The sequence below is a fragment of the Solea solea genome, chromosome 12, assembly GCF_958295425.1.
Source record: "Solea solea chromosome 12, fSolSol10.1, whole genome shotgun sequence".
Taxonomy (NCBI): Eukaryota; Metazoa; Chordata; class Actinopteri; order Pleuronectiformes; family Soleidae; genus Solea; species Solea solea.
In genome coordinates, this window is record NC_081145.1 from 11,815,099 (window position 1) to 11,841,897 (window position 26,799).

At 42.4% G+C, this 26,799-nt stretch overlaps 1 protein-coding gene across 3 annotated transcripts in view; it reads right to left on the reverse strand.

Moving 5' to 3' along the window:
* Window positions 1-26,799, reverse strand: part of pde3a (phosphodiesterase 3A, cGMP-inhibited) — a 94,121-nt gene that overhangs the window by 62,163 nt on the left and 5,159 nt on the right. The window contains exons 2-3 of one of the 3 annotated variants that reach the window (XM_058645665.1): window positions 18,577-18,665; window positions 18,444-18,490 (exon numbers count right to left, since the gene is read on the reverse strand). Coding sequence is in view for 1 of the 3 variants with exons in the window: in XM_058645664.1 (XP_058501647.1) it covers window positions 7,242-8,171 (930 nt within the window). In the remaining 2 variants the exon portion in view is untranslated. Of the gene's footprint in view, window positions 1-7,241; window positions 8,732-18,443; window positions 18,491-18,576; window positions 18,666-26,799 lie in introns of those variants that run through there. The other 2 variants (XM_058645664.1, XM_058645666.1) reach the window with 2 other exon arrangements.

Below are 26,799 nucleotides of genomic sequence, written 5' to 3' on the forward strand. Positions count from 1 at the left end.
TATGTTTCTGAATGAGCAATTACACTCCCATCACTCCTATAATATAATATGCTACACAACTCTGGGGTCAATCCACAGCATAGCAACCACAAGTACGGTTTGTTGAACCAAATTCTGTAGTTTCACTTTTAATATTTCCGTTATCATTTTACTTAATAATCATATTAATTTGAACACTTCTGCACACCTCGGCCACTGGTATTTTTGGGAAAGTGGGACAGTCCTGTGATGAAATTATGAAATTCTTAAGTGTGGAAAGGGGGAAAGTAAACATACATACAACAGCCTATCCAGGTTTAACAAACAGCCTCGCTTGTCATGGTCCTGAAATATATAATCAATTAATAGCAGACTATATTTGGATTTATTGGACAGCCTCAGTCAGAGGAGTTCAAAATGTTCCTGCTTGTGAAATGAATCATAACAGCAGCAGCAGCAGCAGCAGCAGCGGCAGCAGCGGCAGTGACTGTGATCTGCTCTGTTTCTAATAGAACACCAATAGCCACAATGGACCCGGGGGACTTGCTGCACCTCATCTGTGAACCTGAACACCAATCGAAGGCCATGAGATCAATTCTGGGGACACCTCTGTCCGTGATGCACACACTCACCCTCTAAGAGGGGAAATGAACACTTGTTCCTTCCATTTGTTTTGAACACATCCTACTGACGACAGCTATTTATGTCTGGGACTGCAACACAACCACCACCCCGCCCCCCCCCCCCCCCCTTCACAAACACACACACATATGCACACCCTTGCATACACTTCCCGGGGTGATGTGAGAGTGTCTATTCATTCAGCAGAGGCCAGCTGCACACCTGGTGACAGCCCAGGATGGTGGTGTTGGCTCAGGTCAGGGTGTGTGTGTGTGTGGGGAGAGGAGGGCCAGAGAGGGGAGGACTGGGTGAACGGGCCCACAGGCCTGTCCTTCAAGGTCTGCTCAACCTGCACATTCCAGTTCATTCAGCAGCGGGGAAAGCACAGGAATGTCGCCTCATGTAAAGGATCACTGTCCAAAATGTGGGCTACATGTGTGATTGAAAAGGCCCTTTAATAAGATAAATAGAGATGAAAGCCAAATGTGCCGCGCTCAGTTCCCCAAAGTGATGTTCGGCCGTAGCGGATATGTACTGACGCCTATTAACCTCCCCATCCTCTAAAGTAATAATTGCTTCAGCGATGGACGCACAATGGCTTGTTTTCAATCTTCAATCATTTTTCTTTGATCAGATATTTCAAATTTCAGTGATACTATTGCAGCATCTGTAACAAAACCTCTTATATTCAACAAACGTTTTGAATTAGAGTGAGCACTGAGTCTTTAAAGGTGTGGCTCTTCAGGAGGTAAAAAAAAAAAAGAAATGAAAGCACCCACACCAGATAATGCACTGACACATTTTCGCCTAACTGTCGTTTTAAAAAGCAAAAACTGTGCTTCAGCGTCACTCACATCATCACTCCTGTCATGTAGCTTCACCCCTTGGCTGGAGTTCAAAGCAAGGATGAAGGTTTGATTCCCAGCTCTATAACTGAAGTGAGTATCAAGACATTATTTACTGAAAAACCGCCATTGAATGCCCCAAACAAATCTGTAATTTCGGGATTTAAATCCCTTTTAATCAGTTGTAGACCATATTTTATTTAGTGAAACTCCAGTAAATTACAAAATCCTGTCTATGACAGGCTACACTACACTACCACTAATCCCCCAGTGCTGCTCACTGCTGACAAGGTGATGCGGTTAACCTTATAGTAAGTAACGTGTCATCAAAACGTTTCTGAAATGTTGTATTATTGTGTACGCACATGTGTGTGTTTTAGCACAGTGTGTTTGCCTCAGCCCTCTGTTTTCTATTTTTTGCAACATCCCATGTTTTGCAGAACACGATACATCAAACCGATGTTGAAATGCCACACGCGTGCACCTCGGCGTCATGAGAAATGTGAACATTGCCACACAACACACACGCAAATATACTCATGTAGCACAGTCATCCCTGTACTGTGTGTGTGTGCGTGTGTGTGTGTGCACACAGATTTGTGCCAGGAACATTCTGTTCACCTCGATCACTCAAACAGCCAGTCTTTTACGGTATCACAGAAAAACCTGAGCGACATCATTGTCTTTGTCTGAAAAAGACAGCCGGAGAGAGTAAAACATGTAATCTACGCAGGCAACACAGAAAGATTCCATTACGCCACAGAGATTATCCCATTCTATTAAAAAAAAAGGCAGTTATTAGGATTCAGAGGTGTTAATATGTGCGCTATGTGTCAGGAATGGAGGCCTGCGCCTGTCTAGTGATTCCAGCTGCGTTGGGTTGTGTCTGTGGTTTTCAGGGCCTCTGTGTTTCTCTGAGCGGATTCAACCTCTCAGCCTGCAGCAGCTGGCAGCCATCAAGCTGCTGGCAACACACACACCACACACACACACACACACACACACACACACATGCTTACATTCACACACATGCTCACACAGACGTCCTTCCATAATTTCCATGGTAATCCACGGGGAGCCAGATCGTGGTTGTGCCAGGGGAAGGGAAGCGCTGTAAGACGGGTACGGCTGCACTTAGTCCCGGACCTCTTGTTTGCTTTGGCTGGTCTTTGGTGATCAGAGACACGGTGCGAGAAGTTACTTTTGTTGCCGTAAATGACGGTCATGAAAGAGTGAGACACATATGTAACGGCGATGTAACGGCGAGGTTCAACAGCAATTGGATGTTACTTTCATTTTGACTGCCATTGCTGTTACTAATAGTAAAATTGCTCTCACACCGTTAAAAGGAGTTTAGTTGGGATAATTAAGGTTGGAGCGAGATATACGTTTAAAAGGAATAGTTACACTAAATGCTACAAGAATTGCACATTTGTGCATTCTTCAGTGTATTCAGTATTTTGAAGCCTGGTGAGTATTTACATATCAACTTCACTTACTTTTTTGATTAAAATTGCATTTTCTACAATGTGGGAAGTTTAACATTTCAAACTAGGCTGCAGAATTCAGAAGAACTTCAGTTTGTTGGAGTGCAAAAATGTTGTCGAGGAGCTTCTATGTACACTGCCACTACAGAGCAAAACTCACTGTAATGTGGTACACACTCAGAGGGCAACACTTGTAAAAGTTGTAGCACAAGTACACAAAAAGTTACTACACCGCATCAGTCCAATGCGAGCCTTTTCCACCATTTGGGGGGTAGGAGTAAGTCTTCTGTTTTGCCTGGCTACTGAACAAAACCTTGAATGACCTACTTTCATTTCAACCCCAATTCCTCTACCCCTTTGCCTCCTCACACATGCACAGCACAGCTAATATACTCGCACTGAGCGAGGACTGAAGCGCGTAGTCAATTGTCCAATCTCAAGATACACAACCCCACGACGATATCGCCTTCCTTTCAAAATGCAGACGGAGGCTTTCAGTGAGACTACTTCAAAACCAGAGGCTGGTCCAGTCAAAAGAAAGAAATCATGAAGAAACTCATCATATCCCATGAGGCTGTGTGTTTAGAATACAAACAAGCTGTTTGGGATGAGAGCGCGTAGTGGCCCAGTGGTAAATCACTGCCCTACAGGCTATCAACAACCTCCTCCTCCATCCAAAACACAATTCAATTACGGACGGTGCAGCAAAAATAGAGTAACAGGAAACATTTACAACAGCAACACTAATTGTGTTTGGATCCTATTTCACAGGAAGTCATTACCATAGATTTCAAGAATATCTTTATCAAGCAAGTTAAGAAAGAATTTCCTCCACTGGTCGGGAATAATATTTGTGTTGGTGTCAGTGAAAGGACAAAGAACAGAGGGCTATGGGGAGGGGAGGAGTCACCAAAAGAAAATGGAGCTGTTCCCAACACCTCGCAAAGAGAATCGCCGGCGACTCGCTCACGTCTACTCCCTGCCTCGTCAGCTTATACTCAAACTTTACAACACAGGTCGGTAGAGTTGTTTGTTTTTTTAACTGTTTTTACTGTTTTCCTCTATGAGGAGAGAAGTTCCATGACAGTGCTGATGTCTGCAGCACAGGAGTCTTTGACTCAAATTTCCTCACACACTGTGAAAAGCGATCCACACCTCTTCCTTTAGTTCAATATCCCGAGCTGAAATACGGAGGACTGGCCTGTCATTATGTATTAACCCAAGAAGAAAAATGATCCCGCAGAGGACCCGGCTCACTGCTATCAGATCAGATGATAATGACTTTCTTTTATTATGTCCATGATTGGGAGGCTGACCCCAGCATTGTGAAATTAACCCACTCAGTGAGCTGATAGATGCGGGCAGCTAATTTGTTATCAAAAGGAGGCTAAACGGCTGTTTATTGAAGTGGTGGCACAGTGGTGTAGCAGTGAGCTGAGCAGCCAACTTTGTACCAAGATAGGGATGAATGATATGGTAAAATATCACATGGGGAAAGTTGTTGAACAGTGCAAGTACAATGTACATTTAACAAGTATGTAAGACTGTATGTAAGTATGTAGCTACACTTTTAATTTGAATTTAAAAGGTAAACGACACCTTTAGACGTGTTGTGAAAGTGCTGCGGTGCCTTTAGGAGTAAGAGTGTCAGCGTTCTACAAATAACACTTGTATCAAAGAGCCAAGCTCTATTCCATATAGTGGAGGTGTTCGGAGTTCTTTTTAGGGACCAACTCCTCTGTTTTGTTATCATTTTCAGCCCCGGCTTCCCGATACATTCTGAATCAAACAGGCTGGGGGAATGAGAAACCCTCGACACTGCCCGCAGTTTGTGTGATTTGGCTGAGGAGAAAAAAAAACGGATGCATCCACGTAAAAGCGTAGAACAGCAATGGAGAGCATGTGCCGATACTACATACACGTTATAATCTCTAATATCATCATATAGCCCACCCCAATGGTCTTATCTGAGATTTCCATGTGGACAGTGTGATGTTTGAGCTTAAATGCCATCCCCCCCCCAAAAAAACAGCAGATCCACGATGCTGCATTCAAAGTGAACGGGTAGCAGTTCAGTGTCACCATGTCCGTGTGAGCACTGTGTACGGTTTGTGAGGAGGAAGAGGAGGAGACGTCTGAATGAACCGTCTCTCACACGGTCACTAAACTGTAATCAATCTGACACCATTCTTCAAACACTTACAGTAAGTGACTCCGCACGAATGCAAACATCATCAGGTCAACAGAGTGCAGAGCTGCTCTTCTTTAAAAACATCACAACTCGGCCTGATGAGGTCATCGAACGAAGACGCACTACCTGGAAAATGACGGCTTCCTTACTTCCGCGCAAACCTATCTCTGTTCCTCGAGGCAGAGTCAGTTAGACACTTAAATGCTGTCTGACATTTCCCTCGGTTCCCATCACGGCATTTTGGGCCCCCCCCGCCTTTAGGGAGCCCAGCATGAGCAAGGTGATGACTAGTGAGGGTCAGCATGGGCTTGTTTACACATTATAGACCACACAGACAAGACACCGTTAAGGCGCCACATGTACGCCATGTGTGCGTCTCAATTAAAGGCAGGGCACCACTGAGCGGGAAAGGTAGATTCAAAAAAATTGATTTCATGACTGGCCTTACGTTCATAATGTTGTGATGTGCCATATTACAGGAGCAACAAAAACACATCATAGAGATCATCGCTCAGTAAAAAAGCTTTAGTCTGGTCAGTAAGTAACTGCATGTTTTGTAATGACATTCATCCACTGTGTCTTTAGAGAATGGTCTGTAAGACAGCAATTGTTGTTTTGTCGTGTTTACCTTCTCTAAAAATGAAGATAATACTTTTTATTTTTTTACTTTCACCTGCACACTGCTTAAATCTAATGGTTTCATACGTGGTATAAAGCTACATTTAAATGTGCTTTAAATAAATATTTACACAACAGTTAGCGGCGACTGCTCGCGGACAAGTCGTTTGATTGGACGAGACGCTTTCTAAGAGCGCTGACATACAGTAGAGTACACCAGCACCGCAACTTTAAAGCGTAGTGTGCGACCGCATCACATACAACTGCACTCCCTCTTGTGTGATATTGCTTTATTGTAAGACTAAAAGGAAAAATGTTCTCCGGCAATTATGTATTTAGACATTTTAAAACAAAGCGGTGTGAAATAATCTGCCGATTAAATTGCAACTCTTCGATTATATAGTTAAAAATGCACTTTCGACCACTGCAGCAAAAAAGAAACAACAACTGGATATTAAACTAATAACAAAGACTGACACTTCAGCCCTGCACAAGAAAGTAAAAGGGTGAACTGTAAAATATCCAAGAGGCTTTTCATATCCAATTTGTGTGTGTATGTGTTTGTGTGTAACCACAAAGAAAAACAAACAAGCGCACTACAACACTAACTAGCCCTGAGAGCTTAGGGCATCTTTCAAGTGGCTGGGCCGACAGTGCAGCCTCTCATCTCCCAACGTAACCACACTCACAGGTCACAACGAGAGCTTTGATCACTGAGAAAATCTGTTTCCCATTCACATGCTCAGCATGCTCATTGATTTTCCATACGGTGGGCTGAGGGGGCTGATGTGACTTGGGTTGAGTGACGCCCTCCCATCTCCTCTTAATACAGGTATGTAATCAGTATCAGATGAGGATTAAAAGCTATAAATGCCTACATTCCTGGGATTTAAGGACACCAATCTCGGATGAGTGATGTAGAGGAAGTTGTAAAAAAGAAGAAGATAAAAATAAATGTGTCATTTTTGTGGCAGAGGCTCATCAGAGGAGGGGTAAATGTTTGACATAAACAACCAGGGATGAGATGAATCAGTGACTTTGTATCATCAGCTTCCCTTTCTCTTTAATGCTTGAAAGCACAAAATAGCATCCATGTGGTGCAAATCTGGCTGCTGCCAGAAGCAAGGTGCATCTAAACTGTATATATTGACATTAGGTAAAGGCATGAGCATGCTTTAAGTTTAAAGTTGTAGATGGAAATTTATATTTAAAAAAAACAATGTAAATAGATTTGTTACTAGATTTGTTTTGGCTGCACATGAGTGTACACATTTACATATTTACAGTACATTTTCCAAAAAATCTGCTATTAATACAAATAAACTTAATATTCTAATTAGTGTCCAGTAACAGTTGACAGTTTATTGGACTGTGTCCTTGCATCTCTCTTTATCTCTCTCTATCTCTCTCTCTGTGTGTGTGTCAAACACAAAACTCCTCACTGGAAGATTAAAAAACAAGCCAGAAAAAGCTAAGTTGAATGGGACAGAAACTTCTTACCTGGTCCCTCTGGATGCATGGCAGAGAGGTCCGGCGATGTGACTTACTGTTGGACTGACTGTGTGCCATGTCTGACGCTATCACAGAACTGGACCTCCTGCGCCTTTTAAATACAGGGATCTCTTCCCTGGCTCCAGTCACGGGGGTGCAGCCCTCCTTGTGTCTCCCTTGGTCAGGAAGGAGCTTGTCAGCATACCTCGCCAGCAGGATGCCCAACACTCCAACCAGGTACGCTACGTACGGTCTCCAAGTGGCCCGAACTTTGTGCAGTGAGAAGAGTGAAATGGTCCTGACTATGCTGATGAAAACGACCACAGATATGCCCTGGTTCAGTCGTGCTACCATGAGTGCGCCGGTGGCCACGCAGACGAGCACGACTCCGGCCGCTGTGGTGAACGAAAAGAGCTGCTCATCTGTCCCGTCCAAGAGAGTCCACGCAGCCGCTTCGCCCAGGTGGCACACGGTCAGGAGGGACAGGGCGGTCTGGATTAAAACCCCACAGCGGATTAGGTAGACGCCGACCCAAAAGAAGGCACATACGAGGGTGAACAATGGCGAGAGCACACTCCAGCAAGTTTGCAAAAGGTCCACCGCGCAGCCCGCAACGAAGTGAACTGGAGACGATGAAAGCGAGAGTGTGTTGTCAGCGCTGCTGCTGCTGCTGCTGCTGCCTTCAGCTCTCCAATCTGCACATTTGACCAACAGAGCGAGAAAAACCGAGAGCGACCCCACACACACCGCAATCCGGAGTCTCTGGGAACACCATATTTTGGTGAACATTAGCCTCACCCACGACTCGTAGCCTCGGTCACGGCACAGTGGGATGACACATGTTTTCACATAACCATTGCGATCCAGTGCGCTGAAGCTTTTCTTATGAGCACAGCAGCCCTGCGCACCGGTACTGTCAGATTCTGCAGACATCGCCATCACTCATGGCACATGTGAAGTATGAGGAAGTATATAATGCATCTATACCAGTGTGGTCGTGGGACAGTGACAAAACAAACACGTTTTATTGAACGCACAGTGAAGGGAAAAGTACGGCGAATACGCACAGATGTGTCTCCATTTACGCACGGTAGTGTGCTGCCACTGAACGCATTGTCTTTGTTTTTCCAGGTGCACTCGAACCCGAAACAGCATGAATGGAGCCTGAATGACAGAGTAGCTCAGATGTTACTTGGATCTAGGGCACTGCTGCTCTGCACACACGCGTCCTGCTCTGCCCTCCTTTGTGGCGCGCCGTCTCTTTGACTTCTGCTGCCATTCTCCCCGCCGCGTGGCTCCACGGCCGGATCCGCAAAACATCATCATCATCATCATCATCATCATCATCATGAGTCCAGTTCCGCGAGTATTCAGCGGCAAACCGAAACCGTGCTCCTCTTTGTGTCCACCATTTGGCCACTTTTCACGCTCCACCGAAATGTCAGAGGCTTGTCCCGTTGCTTTCGAGGATAAATGCCGCTGCCGCTGCGGGATTTGAGCAGTTTGAGTGAGTGTCCGTCAGGTGATTGTTGGGCATTTGAGGTACAAATCCAGAGTGACCCGCTCTGCAACCAGCCGTGAATCTCAGCTCATTCACACCCCCGAGTTCCCACTCCACACAGGGAGCAAGAGAATGTGGGAGCATGTGAAACCCTCCAAATCCTCCCTCAGGCAGCTGAGCAGACACTGTCCTCACCAGTCACCACATCTGAGTTTACACATAATATACACATACATTTGTATTATTATTATTATTTATTATTACATAGACATTTTTGATTTTTTCCTTTTTTTATATATAAATAAACTTCCACAACAAGGTTGCCTTACATATTAATACTAAGTCCCTATCAGAATGGAATCAATATGAGGAAGAAACATTTCCATGCCCATTCTTTTTACATTAATAGGTGTTTTAATTTTAAGTTTTAGTGAAGACACTTGCCCCCCCTGCACTGCTTAACACAGCCTGTTTTCAGGTGAAGTACACATCCATCCATTGTCCACCACTTAATCCTCCAGATGAGGGTCAAGGGTCACTGGAGCCAATCCCAGTCGACTCAGGGCAAAAGCTGGGGTCACACCCTGGACAGGTCGCCAGTCCATCGCAGGGTAAACACACAGAGACTAACAAGCATTCACTGTCACGTTCACATCACGTTGTGCTCAATTGCACGTGTTCAATTAACCTCTGCATGTTTATGGGCGGTGGGAGGAAACTGGAGAAAACCCACACATGTGCAAACATGCAAACTCCGTGCAGAAAAGCCTTTGTTCAGATCGGGTCGTGCACCCAGATCGTTTTGGCTGCAATGCAACATCGCTAACCACGACCCTGCTATGTGGCCCATGAAGTGCACACCATGCAAATAATATTACATCATTTCTGCTCACGAAGACCAAACTGACATCCAGCAACATTTACATACTGCAGCTTTAAACCTGTGACGGACTGACTTGTCCTGAATTGGCTCCAGCCTCCCCCTGACCCCCTAAAGGTCATAAATGATGGATGTATGGTCTTAGTGTAATATTTCTGAAAAGTTACCAAACGTCCTTAAGATTAAAATGTATTTCTGATTGAATCGAAGTGTCTGGGTACTGACAAGAGAAAAAAGGAGAGATTTGCAATCTGTTAAGCAGTGAAATTCCCAGAATAGTTGTGTGGCTGCACTCCAGCTTGACTCTTTCTGCACTCCCCCCCTCCATCAGGCCATTGAAATATTCATCCCACTTTAAGTGTCACCGATGATATGTTGCGTCAGTTGAAGGTTTCCATCAGCGTTTCCGCACGCAGACCCTCCGTGTGTACATGCGAGCACGTGTGCTCACAGTCGAGGAGGCACATGTGTGCGCTCCCTCAGACGTGCACGTAGCGCTCTCGTGAGATCACACCGTCGCACATAAGGTGGACGTATGCAAATATAGATGCGAGTACAGCACAGCAAGCACATGTAATCTCACTCACGTTTGCTGATGCACATACAAAGATGCTGACGTACAAAGCGACCGTCAGTTCCTTTCACTCTCTCGCACACACAAACATACAGATTTACATTGACCAGCCACTTTTAGGTACACATGACACATAATAAAGAGTAGAAGACGGTGTAGTCTTCAATCAGCTTTAAGGTGTGACATGTCCTGCATTTTTAGAAATAGTTTTCTGCATTTCTTGGTTGTAACAGGTGATGTTTGAGTTACTGTTGCCTTTCCATCATCTCAGACCAGTCTCTTCTAACCTCTGGCATTAAAAAGGCTTTTTTTGCAGCTCACAGGATATATTCTCTCTGATATTCTGGTAAGAAACGGAGGACTCCTCCACTCACCCCTCCCTCTCCCCAGTGCATTACGCAATTACGGTGGCTTTAACATACCACAGAAGATGTAGCTCCTTGTTTGAAGCTTCCTCTTTAAAATGCAAAACACACACTCTGGCTTTGTGATTTTGTGCATTGAAGATGCAGAAGGATCATGATGGCACAAGAGACTGATTGCCTCCTTACGCTGTGTTCACACCGGACGCGACACAAATTAGCCGTGCAACAACTTTGCATACAAAGTCAATGCATGACTTTGTATGGGTTAGGGTCCATCGCGCTTATCGCACAAATCGCATCTGTCGCTCAAGTTGAAATATTTCTACTTTTGCAGATGACGTCACGTACTTCCCTGAGGCCAAACTCTGCTCAAGGAAACTTATTATTTTTTGTGTGTGGACGTCATCTGCAGAGAAGAAACCATCATCTTCTGTGGTTTCACAACACCGTACGGAGCCGGAAACAACTTAGCGAGTTTCACCGTTGAATTCAGAAACCCGTCACGTTGGGTCCGGCTCTGCATGGTATTGTGAAAACCACACAGGATGACGGCCCTGTCATCCTGTCCTGATGGTGAAAAGAAATGACGTCACTTCTGTTTAAAATACAGCGACTTGCGCACACAGCGCTCCCATCGCGTCACAAAATGATCCCATGTGAACGCAGTCTAAAGTCCAACCCGACAACCGTGTTGGAGGAGGTGGAAAAAATGAATGTCGGCTAACAGGGCTCTGGTGAAGCTGACTGGGCCAGTCTTCCACCCAGTGCATACCCAACTACAGAAACTGAAGCCCACTGAAAACCTACGACACCTTTTTCCAGCTGAAGAAGACGGTACATTCAGAACTGGAGGACAAATGAAGGGACATGGTGAAATCCTATGGGAAGCCACGAACCAGAAGCTGCTGTCGACGAGGAAGCCGATCACGTGTGGCACCTGGAATGTTTGACCGTCACTAAGGCTGATTCTAGGGCTACAAAAATCAATGTTTATATTACATCATAGACTTTTAAAAACATACGTATGGGCCAACAAACCCTCCTAAATGTTACACACATTTGAGTTCTCTCATGCCATGTGCTTGTGTTTGTGTTCGTCTGCAGCCTTCAGAACAAAGAGGCAGAACATTTTGCAGGACTTGTACCTGTGCGCTTTCACTCCAACTGGGAGAGGTCAGCGCAGCTCCTTCTGTCCGCTGGTGTGGACAGAGTTTTGTGTATCCCTTGTCAGTTGTGATTAGCGAGGAGCAGGAGAGGAGAAGAAGCGCTAACAGGGAGTGATAGGAGCATGAGGAGGCCAGGTCCTGTCCCACATCTCTCAGCACATGCTGACTGAGTGCCAGACAGTCCTTTCAATGCATTATATCACACAGGACAGATGCTGGATCCAAGTGTGAGCAGATTTATCACATTCTTTTTTTTTTCTTTATTTTACTCATCAGACCGGATGTATTTTTTTGTTGGAATAGTCATCTGAGTATGTTTTATAAACTGACAATAAGAAATAAGAGGAAGACATAAAGAGAGAGGAGGTGAAGCTGGCCAGACAACCAGGATGCATCCTTATTACTTTTCGGATATCATGTCACATTTTGGTCTTTGTTACATCCGAGGGTCAAATCTCTTATGTCAGGAGCAGGAACATGAGAGAAAAGTACACTTCATCCAGATGTTGAACAGTTGGAGAAATGTCCACGTGATCTAAAGTGAAAGCTGCCAGCGGTCATTGTTTCTCCTACGAGAACCAGGAAGAATAAAACTCACCCTGTTTTTCATGTCAACGTTGTTGTAGTTTGTGGGCAAACTCTGATTCCTCAGTTCAGTCCTCAGCAGACACTATAACCTTTATATCAGGAGCAGACAGGTTCTTTCTATTTGAGCTAGTTCTACAAGCATGCCTAGAGGCCATAGTGAATTACCTGTAAGAATTTTAACAACTCGGGAATGCAGAGGTAATGGACTTTCTCTTTTTCTTAGGGTCCATTGTAAAAGAGGAATCTTTTATGAGAAGCAATTCATCCGACATCTGGTTTGGATGTTGCAGAGGGTTCAGTTATGTGTTGTGACCTCGCTCAGCCCTGTGCTGGCCTCGGGGGCTAGAGATGACAGATCTGATGTATACTCAGGAAGTGTGAATGTCCTAAGACCCTACAGAGTTCCTACAGAGTTGTTTACCACCTCCCTCTACCCCCACCGTATCTCCTACACTCTGTTGATACCCATCTGTAAAAAGACTGATCATGTACATCTCACTTGATTTACACTTAAAGCAAACCTGCTTGTTAACAATAGCTCACACTAATCTTAATCTATAAATCAAGAGCAGCTGTCGTATTAATCACACTTTGATAATAAGTAATAACCTTCCTTTAAAAAAAATAACACCTACAGTATATCATGCATTTAAAGACCACAGAGAAGGATGGTGGATGTTGTCAGGGAGGACACGACGATGACAGTGGGTGTCACAGTAGACGAAACAAGGGATAGGGCAAGATGGAGGTGGTGACCCCTAAAGGGAGAAGAAGAAGAAGAAGAAGAAGAACATGAAATAGACTGCAGTGTGATTCAGATATTTGAAACACACACAAAAAAGAGGAGCAAGAAGCTGAATGAAGTGATGGAATCACGTTTACACTATGTTTGCCACTTGTGTTCACAGAGTGAGATATACTGCAGCGTGTTTACCAGCCCTCATGGGCAACGGAACGGCTGGCTTATGTCCAAGTTTCCACAGAGGTGCTGTGAACACACACACACACACACACACACACACACACACACACACACAGAGATTGTGAGGGGGGGTGGTTACTACTATTCTTCTTAGGACACTGCATTGACTTCCATTCATTTGGACAGCCTAAACAAGGTGTTATATCTGACCTTAACCATGCCCAGTTGATGCCCAGTAGATAACCAGTACGTCTAAACTTAGCCAGTTCCTCACAAATTAGGTAATGCCTCATTAGGACCAGGTTTTGGTCTCCATGAGGATTACTGATCCTGACAAGGTCAGTGTTCATGCCAGAAACGGTAACAAATACAAGTAGACACACAGAAATGCCCCTGCCATCATATCGACATACACACATGCATGCAGGCTGGGCACCCGAGGAACTGACAAGCTTCCTTCTCTTTTAGAAACATGCATGTGACCTGATGTTGTCAGCCCGAACGTCGTGTATTAAACAATCAGAGCAGAAAAAAGAACAAGATTCTAAAGCAGGATCTGCATTATATATGAGTCAGGATCAGTGATTTCAAACTCTGCCAAAGTGTTTCTATCAATATTCCAGTTTAAATCGTGTACAATCCAGGGATTCATCAGCGGAGTCAAGAGAGCAATATGAGTTAAATGTTTGGATACAAGTATATATAAAATACACAGATCAAAGCTGACGAAACCATCCCAACGCTGTCATTATTACCTTTTCACAATCAATACCTTTCTTTTAAAGACAATCTGCTCAATAGTTTGCAGGATTTCCTTCCATTCGTCACAAACTCTCTAAATGTTTTCCAGACCAAACACCAGTTTGATAAAAAAGAGAAAAGAATAGCCACAATTTACTAGAGAGGACGAGCTCCGACTGCCACCTGCCTTCTGTGTTTGTTGGTAAATATCATTGCTGACACTCCAGACATGCCAGACTGTAACATACTGTATCTACAAGAGAGGTTACAAAATGTCAAACCCAAACAGGTATTGTATGCGTGCCACGTGTGCACAAGAACTAAAACTGACAAACTTCACACACTGTTCAGACTTCAAAAAGTTGTTTTTAGTTATGTGATATTCCTGATCTTTTTATTACTTGTTAGATTTTATAAAAGATGACATTGGCTGAATGTTAGTGTTATGTATTTTTAATGCAGTACTTTTACACCTTTCCTGAGTATTTCCAAGCAACTCTCAACTGTGTCACATTACAGATGGAAGACTGACCTTCTCTATATTTAATGCACATTTCATGTACATACTGTAGATAAGATGCATTGTCAACACCACACTTCAATTTCACCAGTGGAAGCTGGTGCCACTAAGTCCAACACCTTGGTTCTTAAAAGACCTGGTCATAAAAATGCCATAATATAAAGCTGTGTAATAGTCACAGGAGGAATTATCAGTCACACAGGAGGAGTTTTACAGGTTAGTTGTGTTTTTGGATTTGTTCTGTGTGTGTGTGTGTGTGCTACTTTGAACATTTTGAAATGACGCCACACAATTAATTTACGTTTTAAGACACAAATGTGGAGATCTATGTCAACTTGAGTTGGAACTATATGAATTGTATGGAACAAATCAAATGTTGTAGTTATATAGTTGCATAGCATGTTGTGTTTATAACACAGTTATGAATCTGCGATGGAAAAATATAAGGTCACCTTTAGTCTGTTTGTTTTTTTCATGTTTTTAGCTCAAATAGCACATAACGTGCACTTAACGAGGGCTCGGTTCTTGGAGAACGGTGGGGGAGAATATTGTGATTGAATCTGAAGACAGGTTCTTAATTCAATGGTGTGTGTGTGTGTGTGTGTGTGTGTGGGAGCACTGTGGGCAGAGAGAGAAAGTTGAAACACTGTTTAAGATGAATAATGCAATTCCAGGGTCTGAGAGGGAATGGAGCCGCACTTTTTATTGCATATATATTCAGACGAGTTAGGAAAGTTGCATGTGTGAGCTCTGAATATTTCAGCTCATAGATTTCAAAGCTCGCTCAGACCGTGTGGTTTGCAAAGCACTTGTCTTCAGCAACATTTGCCTGAGCCTGGGTTTTATATGAAAACAGAGAAACTGCAGGAAGTGGCATTATGCTGAACTCTATGTATATCTCCCGTCGTTCTGTGCTGCAGAGCAGAGATTTACTTCGTCAGGCTTTTTCAAATGACGCAAAATAAAACTGTAGATCATGGTTTGACACACCAGGCAGTTCAGTGTAATTGGTGCGTGTTTGTTCAATACATGCCAGGAAAAACACTGGCCGTCCACCTTAGAGTTGTCCGGCACACAAAAGTCGGCTTTCATATGGGCATCTAGGCCAGCCGAGACAGGCCAAAGGCACTTTTATTTTTTTTGACGTCAGTTTACATGTTTTCCTAAACATGAGGAATGCTGCTGAGAAGTCAGGCCCAGAAACAGATCTTTAAGCTCTATTCACTTGTCAGGGAAACAGGAGTTAATGGCTAAAGTGCTCCACAGCATCTTTCCAGTCAGGAAAAAAGACAAGGGTACTGGACAGCTTTTTCCAAAAGCATAATTACCTACTATAATCAAACAAGTTCTTTTTTTTTCGACTGCAACATACTTCTGCCTCGCTCCGTATGTTTAAATAACTAATTACCTGGAACAAACCCTTATTAGGAATCATCATGAAATCGTGCAACTCAAGTTTTGTTGATTTTCCTCAGCTGGACGATCAAACAGACCTGTACAGGATGACAAAACCCTGTAAATCCTGTGCAGTTTTTGCTCATAAAACTCTTTCCAGGACAAATGGATTAACTTAAAAGTGCTTCACAGTCGAGCTACAAACAAGCCAGCTTTGTCAGATCTTAAGCAACTGACATTTTGGGAAAAGTCTAATCGATCGGATATTTAAAAGCCTGTTCAACATGCGACTTTAAATCTCTAATCCCAGTTTCCATATGAAAGGAGGAAAAATCACAATGCCTCACAGTGGCATCACAACTCTTAGCAATATTCCCAATCCAGTGGGGGTGGATATACAAGTGAACACTAATCTAATACACTCCTTACTAAATGTGTTTTTGCAGTCAGTTATTGTGTTTGCTGCATGTTTGCCGTATCAGCTTAAAACGGTATATGTTGTGACCTGGTTTTGTTTAAAATGTATCACACATTTTCACAGATATTTAAAAATGAGTTCACCAAGATAAGCAGTAGGTGGCACAGAGTCTGGGTCATCACCAAAGAAGGATCCGAGGGCACATTGTGACGTAAATGAAGCAAATCAAGCTAAAAAATCATCTATGGTCGCAGTAATATTTGCCTCTCGCATTGTCAAATAATGTTGTAGTTTTGTAATAAGTCCACTGATTCCTTCTCTTGACCTCCGTTTCGGCCGTTTTTGCTGAAGCTGGAGTGATGCTTCCCTCACATTATATGTAAACATCATGCTTTATTCACTGAATCTGAATCGGTTTCCATTGCACTTATTTGCATTTACCTTCAATATGCCAATTAACTTTTCCACTTTTCCAAGTGTAAAAACAACAATAATGTGATTTTATTATTATTATTATTTGCTGTGTTTCTAGTGCTCAATAAAACAGGGTGACGGAATTTCTGCTGCCCCTTAAAGTCCGGTCAAAAGCGTCAGTTATATTAATTAATTACAAAGCTAAAAAGGACAATGCACTGTATTATGAACTTCTGGTTGCCTTATTTCACGTTACAGACCAACAGTAATTATCCTAATAAATTCCAGACACTGAGTTTTACAGATTTTACAGATTTTACAAACAGAACACTGGTTTTGTTTCTCTGTTTTGGCAGTTCCCCTCAGTTTATGTGTTAGAATTAGTATCTGGGGAGAACAGTTCAGATTCCAAGCTGTAAGAAATAAATTTAGTGACGTTGCCTAAGCTGGCTGACCACTTTATTCTCCCGGTGTGTAAATATGCTATCAGAGAATGTGTCTGGCTACTTAGGAAGAACATCGCACACAGATGAATTTCTAGAACAAGCTATTGCTCTCTCACATGCCAGACGTAAACGATCATTGAAGATGAAAACAAACCTATGGAAGAATTTGGGTACCACTCAGAAGGAGCCAACTGCTGTGGGTTTTTGGTGAAACATGCAAGTCAACTTTCCACTCCTCGGGGCCAAAATCCTCCAGACATGAGTGGTCCTACATAAACTTTTTTTTTGCCCCTGAAGAACTAAATCAGGTGATTTACTGTACAACAGGATTTTGCTCTGTGATGACAAGGGAAGAACGAGATTTCGGCTTGATGTCGGCTGATTGGTGAAGCTTTGGCACACACAACAGCAGGAAGGCAAACTGGCATCTAAACAGACGGAGAGAGAGAGAAGACAGGGACGTGACAGCAGACTCTCTGTCCCCATGAAAGCAGCCGCTCAGCCGCGACCCAGCTTTGCCCAATAAGCTTCCATCTTACATGGCTGTTCTTCATCTTGATTCTGACAGCCCCTCTCCCTTTGTGTGTCTTTGGAAATGTTATTTGGGACAGAGGCTTTTAAGCTGCCATGTATCCCACGCTGCTTGTACCGTTTATCCTGGTTGCCATCACAGAGCATGGCGCCGGCACACGTCAAGCCGCTCTTGGACCGGGACAGAGGAGGAAGTTATCCATAAAGTGCGTGGTTCCTCGAGAGGAAGCAGGCAGATTCAGGCCTCCATTTACAAACCCTCCACACTCTTGTTCCCTCCTCTATCAATAACATTTTATGGGGAACATGTACCTGCTTGACAGTGTAAACAGAGACTTTTAAGGCAACATGTTTTGCCCTTAATTTGAGAATATAAAGCACCGCTTGACTTTTCCATCTTTATCAGCTGAGGAGGGGGATTCACAATCTCCCATTAGGACCAGTGTACGGACAGTTGTGTAGACAGCAGCAGACTTTTAAAAGCCCTATTTAGTCTTTCCAGTGGCTGTTTGACGTCATTTAATGGAGCAAAGGCTGTCTTAAGTAAACTGACAAAAATTAGAAACCTCTCAAACAGCTTATACTTGTCATTGGGTTAAGCCCGAGCATTGTAAACACCAGGGGGAAAATTGTACGTGATCCTTGCCAATCACGAGTCTCTGCCTAGAACAATACAGTATGTGCTATAAGGTAGAATTCCAAATGTTATAAATGATTCACTACATAAGATCGGAATGAAAATATTCTTACCTCATAATATTGTAACCCTGATACGGCACATCTGCTCTCGGGCTGGACTGAGGGAGGAGAAAGAGTTAGAAGAACCTGTACACTTTGATACTTTTCTAAAAACGACCTTCAAAAGGAAAAACTGCAAACTCACTTGTTTTAATAATGAATTGATATTTTCTGCAATGTCAGCATTACCGGGCTCAAAACTGTCAGAGTGCTGCACAGGAAACAGAGGGACACCTAAGAGATGGTACCCAAAAAAAAACACGATGGCGATGACATCACAGATACATTATCCTTCACTTGTTTTGCTCCAAGTCGTCAACTGTCAACCGCTGAATGCATTTACAGCAGTTATCAATAATCAGCAGCGGGTTTGTTATAAGACGTAACTTAGTGACATTGTTTAAACAGCGATTCAGTGTTGGTGCATGTTTAATTGACCATGAAAACCTAGATTTTATTGTTGCATCTCTAAGGCATGGAAATTGGAAAAAAATAAACAACCTTGGTTTCGAAAGCTTCTTACTCCTCTTTTTTACTGAATGACCAGCTTTGTGCGACTTCTCTTGTTCAAAGCCAACGAGATTTGGTTGAATTCACAGAAGGCATGTGTGCCCCAGGATACTCTGAACATTACCCAGTGTCAGGAGTGTTTATAAGAGTCTGCAAGACACTCTGTACCAGCAGATCCCTGTTACCCTTTAAAGGCAAAGCCAGTGGAAATTCATGTTATTGTTGAAATAATGATTGAGAAGGAGATATTTTAGGCTGCAGCCTGAGCTCCGACTTGCTCTACATTAATAAAGTTATCAGCATACACAGAGTTCTCAAAATATTTTAAATACACATTACTTTTCTTCCATCTAAAGCAAAGTGGCATCTGAATTTTCTTCAGTTTTTATCTAATCTGCATTCTTTGGTCTCGACAACAATACATTTAAACGGTGTCAATCACTACATGAGCCCTAAGGAATAAATCAGTGAACGGGTGAGTCCAGCTTGACTTCTCTATAAATTGGTGTCACACATTGTTGACCTTTAAATCCTAGGATGCCACGAAATACCTCCTTTCTTCATTCTGTCATCTGTAACCGGTTTTTATTCTGCTGTGTACGCGCATGAGCCGGATGTCTCAGAATGTGTGGCACTGAAACATTTCTTTTGGGTTTGCATTATGCACAGGTTCACGGCTCACTGGAAGCGCTCAATAATTTAAGCGCTAAAATGGCATGTGTTGAAAAATTTAAAACCCTCCCCCCTATTTGCCCGATTTGTGCATTGCACTGTTCTCCTTACTATCCGACCACTTTGATGGAGAGTTGTGTCACACAACAAATTAAAGACGACACTAATGACGGAACCTTGGAGCAGTCACAACAAAGGAGACTAGAAAAGAACAATCCTTTATTTAGTGAACACTTGACCGTTTTATAACTCATAATGATTTCTCTGTTGGAAGAACATTTATTGTAATTTGTGCTAGAAAATCATGATTGTAACCAATTATTTACCAAATCAAAGGGATACGGTCTCCATCAGCAAAACTACGACAAGATTACGACTAAAACTGGTTCAAATATCCACAGGGGAAACGTTGGGAGCTGCTGGAGTTTGTCCTGCCCCTGTGTTATGAGATTAGGGCTTTAATGACTTCCAAAGGCCCAGTTCATTTCCTTTTTGTACTTCCTGGTGTTCAGAGCAGAGTGTGTTGGCCGTGGACTTTTCCTACAGCACTTTACTCTGCTTGGCCTCAGATGGACCGTTCCCTGGAGAGAGGGCCTCCACGTAGTCCAAGTGGTAAAAGCCAAAGACTTGGAGCTCTCAGACAGAACTAACCATCGGGCTCTGGCTCTGATCATATCTGCGCCGGGCAAGACAATCCAGCAGGGCTTGTTATTTCTCTAGTGCACGATAAAAAAAGTGCTCCTTCCTCTACATGTGCACGCTGAGTTTGGCTTGAATAGCCAGACGGGGCTTCTGCTGAGGAATCCAAAGATAAGGGAACGCATTTCATTTGGCTAGATGTATGAGCATGTAACGATGGCTGAGTGTTGCGTGACAAAAGCACGCCTGACGCCACATTTGCATGTGTGTGACAACATAATATTTGTTTGTATGAGCAGCTGAGGGCACTTGCACATCATGATACAGCAGGCTCGCCATCTGGGAAGAGCATACTTGAGTGTTTTCAAGTTGGCTTGGCTGGATATTTTGCTGATCCATGATTGCTGGCAGAGAAGCTTCATGAAGTTTCCATTGCACAAAGAAGAATCTCTTGCTGTGTAATGTGCTCTGCAGGAGACATTGACATCATGATTCTTCTTTCCTCAACCTTTGGATGACCCACGGTAAGCATTTAAAGGGCATAAACAGCCTGTTTTGCGGCAGAGCTTATACAGATTCAGGATATACCCGACCTGGATTTATATATCACCATAAACCATAAGAGGTCGATATAAACATCCATTATTGAAGTAGAAGTTTGACTACAGGAGGTGAAATCGTAGTGTTCAGTCACACTGGTGCAACGAAGAAGCTGCAGTGTGTCAAGACTTTACAAAAATGTTTTTGCCAGCATGCTGCGTAAATATTCACAGCAGGCAGTGTCAAGGAGCATTGTTTGTTTGTTGTCATTTGTTGTCATTTGTGATGTGCGTGTGTTCAGGCGGATGATCTGACAAAAAACTGTGTATTGACGAGAGGTTTAAAGCATGTTATGTGCACATTTGTGGATACTTGTTGAATAAAGAATAGTTTGACTTTTCCTGTAATAAAATAAAAACAACAGTGCAAAGTTGCAGTAAGAGGTTTTTCTCTCTGAAATAGAGAAAACCTTTGAGACTCAGTCTACCATTCTGCTCTCAGGTTCATTACTGTAGATAATAACAACATTCACCACTGCATTTTATACGATACGGTTGTTTGGACTTTGCTGATTGAGAGATGTATTAAACGCTGCTATTTTATTTATTTTATTCATTTAAAGTCTTTTTTGGAACTGTGGTGCATACTTAACTCGCTCCAACCATGGACTGATGCTTTTTAAACCCATCGAGCCTTTTTACTGTAAATTTACCTCTTAATACTCTCCAAAACAACCAAAAAAAAAATCACAATTTACAATGCTGTTACTTTAAAGCAGTGCATAAAAACTTATCCGTGCAACAGATCCTGCAGTCTTATTGTGTATTCTCTTTTTCATATTGTTTTATCTATCACTAAAAAAGAATGCACTGTACAGTAGCTCTGTCAACCGTTACTATGTTGAACAATTAAGAAAAAAAAAAGTTAAAATAAATCAATCCCATTTTAAACTATAGGTACTGTGGGAACATACCTTTTATAGACTTTTAATACACTGACTGATTTGCTTTCTGGTCAAAATTAACCTGCGCCCCGGAAAGAGGCAACGTCTTATCTGAAACAATAACTAACGCCTACACAGCACCACGCAAATAGTCGCCCGCTCAACAACACCATACAAAATAACAGTTCATGAAGCGGTCCTACAGCAGCCGCTGGAAAGGAGGGACTGGGTGCGGCTCACTCTGATTCGCTGACATCGTGCCAAGAGGCTGGAGACCCAGTCTGTGCGTCAACAAGGGAGCACTACGGCACATGGCTCATCCCCATCTATTGAACCGACACATAAACATATAGACTATAACAGATCTTAGTTCTCCGTATCACGTGCTCTACGAGGGTAGTTTCACTTAGCGGAGCCCACAGCTGTGTTCTGTACTTCTCATATCTCAAAATACGAACACGACAGTACAAAGATTTTTTTTTTTTTTTAGCAATATACAAAAGTTTCCTGCACTTACTGTGTCTCTACGGCTCATATAAAAGCTCTAGGTAATGCAAGCTGAGGGAGCTGGGTTCAGTCAAACCAGCACTGTGTCTGCAGCATTAATGAAAAGTGCTAACCAGAAACACGGGAGTAACATTGCAGAGAGATAACTCCCTCTCTATAAGCAGTCTCATGAGCTATTTCTTCTAAAAGGTTTAAATACATATAAAACAGACTCAGACTTAAAGTCTGAGTCTGTGTAGCACTACAGAATGGTGCTACACATTAGCATGTTGGCTGGTATAGCAAACGCTGCTAGCCTGGGTGAATCCAGTCGATTCTGCAGACACATCTGGCAAGGACGCCAATTTGGCCAAATTCAGAATCTCCTAAAAAAAAGGGGGACTAATCACAAATCATCACTGGTGTCATCACTAGCGATGGGATTAATACGATGATGACAGAGACGCAACGTCTAGCAGCTTCTGTATATGTCCAACATGGTGGCCACCAAAGATTAGCTGTTTGTCAGCTTCCATTTGAATTTCCCCAAAGCAAAAGTCATTAGACGCCATTACTAGACAGCCGTCACTCTGAGAAAACTACAACAGCACGTTTGTTGACACATTTCCTGTCGCTCTGCGTCATCAGGATCACTGGTCTGACTGGTTGTAGGTCCATCCAATTACTACACCCCTTGAAGACTCATACTCAATCTCAAATGAGATTGAGATGCAGTTTGGCGTCAGCTAGGCTAAGTCTACTCAGATTCATCGTCTCATTATTTCAACAGTCAACTGTTGAAAGGGAACAGAGGCAGTCTTGTACCTCCTCCAAGTTCGGGTCCTGGGAGCCCTGGGATTCTGGGCATTATCTTAGCTGTTTCTGGGACTGTGCTCTCCTGGGCAGAGATCTCAGATGCAATTCCTGGAATCTGTTGGAGCCACTCTCCACCTTTGGGGGTTTCTACCCCTAGTGCTCCCATCACCACTGGGATCACAGTTGTCTTTACTCCCTTCATCTTCTCGAGCTCCCATTTGGTATTTCTCAAGCTTCTTGGTTTCCTTCTTCTTGATGTTTCTAACATTTGGGATTACCATATCTATCACCACTGCCGTTTATCAATAACCACTATGTCGGGTTGATTAGCCACCACCAGTTTTTCTCTCCTGTGCTGGAAGTCCCTCAGGAACTTATCTCTTGACCCTGGGACCGCCAGTCCATACTCGGTGCAGATGTGCCTGTACGCTATTCCAGCCACTTGGTTGTGGGTTTTATTTACATCTTCCCAGCCAGCATCCTACACTCTGCTGGCATCTTTGCACAGCATTCAGCTGGTTGTATTCTTTTAACAAAGAACAGTCAAGTGTGTAATTTACTACTCACATACAGATAAATAGATGGCAAGGGTGGTGAGTGTGTCTCCATTTATTTCCCCTTGTGAGATAGGGTGGAATGTTATTGGTAAATGTTATTATTTCCACCAATATCTCTCATATTGCTTGTCCTAAAACTACCAAGGTTGGCACTGCACACACCGGTGCCCTTAGTAAGTCACCCGCCTCATTTGAAGCCAGTCAAGGAAATCTTTGGACAGTTATCTGTGATTAACACATAGACAGACATTCCTTGAATTAACAGAGAGATATATTGTGTATTTGAAGTTGAAATAAAAGACAAGCTAGTGTGCCTAGTGTACAGGGGCATACAAAGAGTAAAGAAAAGGGCAATAACAAATAAAATGTGAGATGTTCCACTCATCCTGCATATTTTTGTTTCTCACTACTTTATATTGAAGTTGTTTCCTTTGATTGGGATAAATCATGTTGTTGAGCCAGTCATGACATCTGTGATTCAACAACAGGGCCTCTCTGTGTGGAGTTGCATGTTCCTCTGAGACTGTATGGGTTTTCTCCATGGACAGTTGCCCAAAAACATGCAGGTTAAGTTAAAAGGTGACTCTAAATTGCTCGTAGGTGTGAATGCGAGCATGAATGGTCAGCGCTGCCACAGGCTGGCTGCCTGTCCAAGGAGTTCCCTGCCTTTCACCCAATTTCTGTTGAACAATATTTTCCATTAACAGAAAACAAATAAAAATATAAATGAATGAAAATATTGCCTCAGACTTCACCTCAAATCTGAATTATGGTTGGCCCGTTACTATGTTGAACAAGTAAAAAAAAAAAAAAAAAGCCATTTAAAATTTAGAGGTCACACAAGTTGACGCCAATATAGTTCCGTCAGGATTACTATGTCTTAATTAAGATTAATTGCAGCATTTATTCCTCTCTACTTAGTGCATAAATCAAGTGTGACAGCACAGTATTGAGTGTAGCTGTAGTGGGTATAACTACAGTGAGTTGTCATCCACACAAGGCCTCTCAAGGCAGGTGGTTTTAGGCTGCAGGGATTTTGACAGGCTCCATTAGCCAACACTTGACTCTGACACTGAGCAGTTAATTCAGACTGGAGCTCCCAGACCCCCCTGGGTCCTGTTTACCTTTCAGACCACACTAGACGACAGTATCTGACAAGGAAGAATGTGAGAGATACAAGCACACTAACACTGCAGGACACCCACCGTGAGATATAAAAAAATTGCAACAGCAGAGAAGAAAACCCGGTATAGAGATAATATATAAGAGACATAAGACCAAACCAATACATCTCTGTATCTATCTTTAATACTTTGTGAATATCCTCATGTCCTTCTTAATAACTTTTGTAAAGACAAACAGCTACGGCGGATTTTTCAAGCGTACAAATGAAATACATGACCTTATAGTTTAAGCCATCCTATAACTCTGCCACCCCACCAGTGTTTCTTCTGTCTGCATGCTGTGAGGCTGCAGATACCACTGACAGAGAAAGAGGGAGAAAGAGAGCAGGACTAGAGCTAAAGCAGCTCTGTTTGTGTCCAGCATACTCTTAAACGGTGAATTCAAAATGTAGCCAGCTCTAACAGTTTTTCCAGGATCTCAAACCCTACCTTTAAGACCTGGTTTTAGTGTTAGGGTTAGAATTGGGTAAGGGTTAGTATGCATTATCTCTATCCTCTGTCCTCACTAAGATGTAAAAACAAGTTTGAGTGTGTCCCCCCAACATTTCAGAGCAGAGAATGAATTTTACATGATATGAAACCTTTTTCTTGTCTTTTTTTTTTTAATCATTCAAATTTGGCAAAGTGGTTAATAACACTTTTTCCTGTGGGGTGACAAAGTCGGACGACTTTTTATTGCTTCGCACGTATCCGTAATATAATCTGCTGAGATGCTTATTTCTGAAAGATTAATATAATATATAATATCATTTTCACAACATCACTACCTCTGAGACACTGTAGCATGACTGAGAATGACCTTTGATCATTAGATATAGTCTTCACGAGGATGTCCATACAAAAGGTAGTGTTATTCTTTTCGCCCCAAATTATTATTGTGAAGCTAGAGAAAATACATCTTACAGTATTATAATACTTATTATTATTACTACTGCAACTTGGTCCCTTGAACACAAGTAGCATATTGTTTTATTAATCCTGGAGCCAGTTTGATTCAATGCTACAGGCACTTACACGTTTTGTAAATGCATATTTATATATACACTGTATATAACATATGTATGCTTCACAAAGAAACACATTGCAGGTTTTAGTAGTTTATGTGGTAAGTGTTTATTAAAATGTTACGATTGAATGCCAGGTTTCAATAGAGTCATAAAAGTTATCCTTATTCCATTTGGCTTTCAAGCCAAGACTTCATTTTTATTGATTTCATTATTGTTTAACTCTGTTGCAACAGAGGAGTGTTCATCGTCATTGAACTGACTTCAGTGACAGCAAACACAAAAAGCTCAGTGATTCATTTAACTGTGGATCATTTTCAAGCTTGAACTTGTAATTAATCTTTTTATGAAAACATGACAATTTGACAATGTGAACGAGAAATGTGGAAGAGAAGAAAATCATCTGTTGTAGCTTTATCAGCTCATGGTTCAGTTGTGTAACTCTACTGATTTGTTTTAATCTTACTGTCACAGCAAAACCACCATTTGAAAGCAAAGTATTAATGGGGGATTTGGCCAGAATCTCTTATAGATTATGTCCATACTTCTATCTGTGTGAAAACACAACTCAAGTGATTCATTTGTTAAGGGAAAGAGGAACGTTAATATTTAAAAATAATTATGTTTGCTTGATGAACTCATTCAACCTGATAAGGTGAATTATACTTTCAACTCTGAATGAAATAAGCAAAACTGCTACGATTCTTTATGGTTAATAATGAGAACATTTGTTGCCTGCGCTTAAATAATGTTACAGTAATAATAATAATTAGTGACAGTATGTTATAGTCATGGGTAATATGAAACAACTTCACTCTGGGCTCTGGGAAATTGTGATGTTCTTGACCAAATAATCAATCAAGTAATCAAATGTCAAATTCATCAGAAACTACTTAATTAAGGGATTTTGTCACATGAACTTTTTAATAACTTATTAACTTTTAAATATAAACAAATAACCCTAACCCTAAAATGTTTCGAGCCATTGTTAAATGTGTTCACACAGTGCTGATTAAG